At 38.8% G+C, this 1,743-nt stretch overlaps 1 protein-coding gene across 1 annotated transcript; it reads right to left on the bottom strand.

Annotated features, from left to right (window-relative positions):
* Positions 1–422: 422 nt before the first annotated feature.
* On the bottom strand, positions 423–1,488 carry LOC127904807 (uncharacterized). Its single transcript, XM_052449703.1, has 2 exons — positions 1,395–1,488; positions 423–1,289 (listed from the first exon to the last, which is right to left on the bottom strand). Exon 2 carries the CDS (start codon positions 1,278–1,280, stop codon positions 513–515), a length of 768 nt encoding a protein of 255 aa, XP_052305663.1. The 5' UTR covers positions 1,281–1,289; positions 1,395–1,488; the 3' UTR covers positions 423–512.
* Between the last annotated feature and the right edge of the window lie 255 nt (positions 1,489–1,743).

Raw genomic sequence — 1,743 nt, 5'->3', positions numbered from 1 at the left:
TTCCGTCGGTAATTAATTGAAATGCGCACCAAAAAAGTTCGAAAATCCCGCCAAACTTTTAGATCCGTCGGTAATCAGTCGGCAATGCCGTCGGTGATGTGCAGACGGGACACGTGTCAGACATGCATGCGGGCAATTCCGTCGGTGATTCCGTCGGTATTGGCGTCGGAAACGCTGTCGGTGAATGTGGCAAAATCCCGTAATTTTTTTGCAACTCTCTGTGAAATACCGACGGGTTATATTCCGTCGGTATATCCGTCGGTGAATGTGGCAAAATCCCATAATTTTTTTGCAACTCTCTGTGAAATACCGACGGGTTATAGTCCGTCGGTATCTACGTCGGGAAACCCGTAATTTTTCTTAATTTTTATATGTAACCCTCTCAAAAAATCTTGAATTGCTAACTAAAAAACACACACAACACAATAACAACGGCTGACCCTTAAAGAAGAATAAATATTTCATGTTTCAAATTATTACATTATAAAAATAAGGCTTTATAACATGTTTAGTTAGTCGGAATTTTCATCTTCGTCCTCCATTGAATTGTTATCATCAGCTTCATCGCACTCTTCAATTTCGTTATCATCTTCTTCAACAACATTCTTTTTTCCACTAGTGGAGCTCAGAACAACATTCAACTCCTCTGCGTCAACATCAACAAGACTATCGTTGAAAACGCGAAAATTCGAATTTTCTTCTAAGTCAATCGACGGAGCAACTCGGTATGGTTCAACCAACTCACTAGCTTGAAAGACTTCATCTATCACACTTGTGTCTTCGTTCTCATCCTGAACAACCTCGACACGACCCTTGGGTTTTGTTTTTAAAACGGATAACCAATCAACTCTTGATCGGTCCTTTCTAAAGGAAGGGGTGTATGTGTAATAAACTTGTTGGCATTGCTTTGCGAAAACAAAGACGTCGTTTACGTTGCGGTGTCTAGCTTTTGAATTGATTTCAACGAGACCATAGTGAGGATCTACTCTGATTCCTCTGTCAGTTGTGTCATACCAATAACATTTGAATAAAAACACTCTATTTTGCTCGCTATGATATTGCAGTTCGATGACCTCTTCCAATCTACCGTAGTAGTCAACTTCAAACTCACTAGAAGTCGATCCCTTAATACAAACACCGCTGTTGTATGTCTTTCTTCCATGCCCGTATTCTTCAGTATGAAAGACATATCCATTGACAAAATATCCATTATAGCACTTGACTTTTCTTTCAGGGCCCAGACATAGTAAAGACAGTGAAATAGCAGCACTACCTCCCATTTGATAAACCTAGCTTGTAAATTAAATACAACAATAATCAATAAACGGATATTATGTAACATTGACTACAATTAATTACATTGCAAGAGATAATGAGTTTGTGCTAGGACTTACATGTGTTCTAAACCATGTGGCAAATTGTTCATCTTGTAATTGAAAGATCTGGGATTCGGTCAGCTGTGAGTTATTGGACAGTAAGTATCGTCGATGTTGCCTGCAAGGTTGTTCCAAAGTATATGAGTGTATGGTATCACAAAACATAAATAGTACACTCTTGACAAAGTTTAAGTCGAACATCTACTTACTTAATAAAAGGTCTCAGCTCATCACAGTTAAATAGGACATAATTGTGTGCTTGTTTGAACTCTATTTTAGACAAATATCTTCCCCTCACGGCATTTTTAGGTGTGGGTCGTCCAGGATTGGAGAATATTGACAAGTTCCCACTTGAATGCACTTCACC

Source organism: Populus trichocarpa, chromosome 19 (assembly GCF_000002775.5).
Source record: "Populus trichocarpa isolate Nisqually-1 chromosome 19, P.trichocarpa_v4.1, whole genome shotgun sequence".
Classification (NCBI taxonomy): domain Eukaryota; kingdom Viridiplantae; phylum Streptophyta; class Magnoliopsida; order Malpighiales; family Salicaceae; genus Populus; species Populus trichocarpa.
The sequence above is the reverse complement of the archived record's forward strand: the minus strand, read 5'-3'. Positions and strand labels throughout refer to the sequence as shown.

Excerpts from the sequence above, each read along its gene's own strand:
- LOC127904807 (XM_052449703.1), bottom strand. The coding sequence starts at position 1,280 with ATGGGAGGTAGTGCTGCTATTTCACTGTCTTTACTATGTCTGGGCCCT.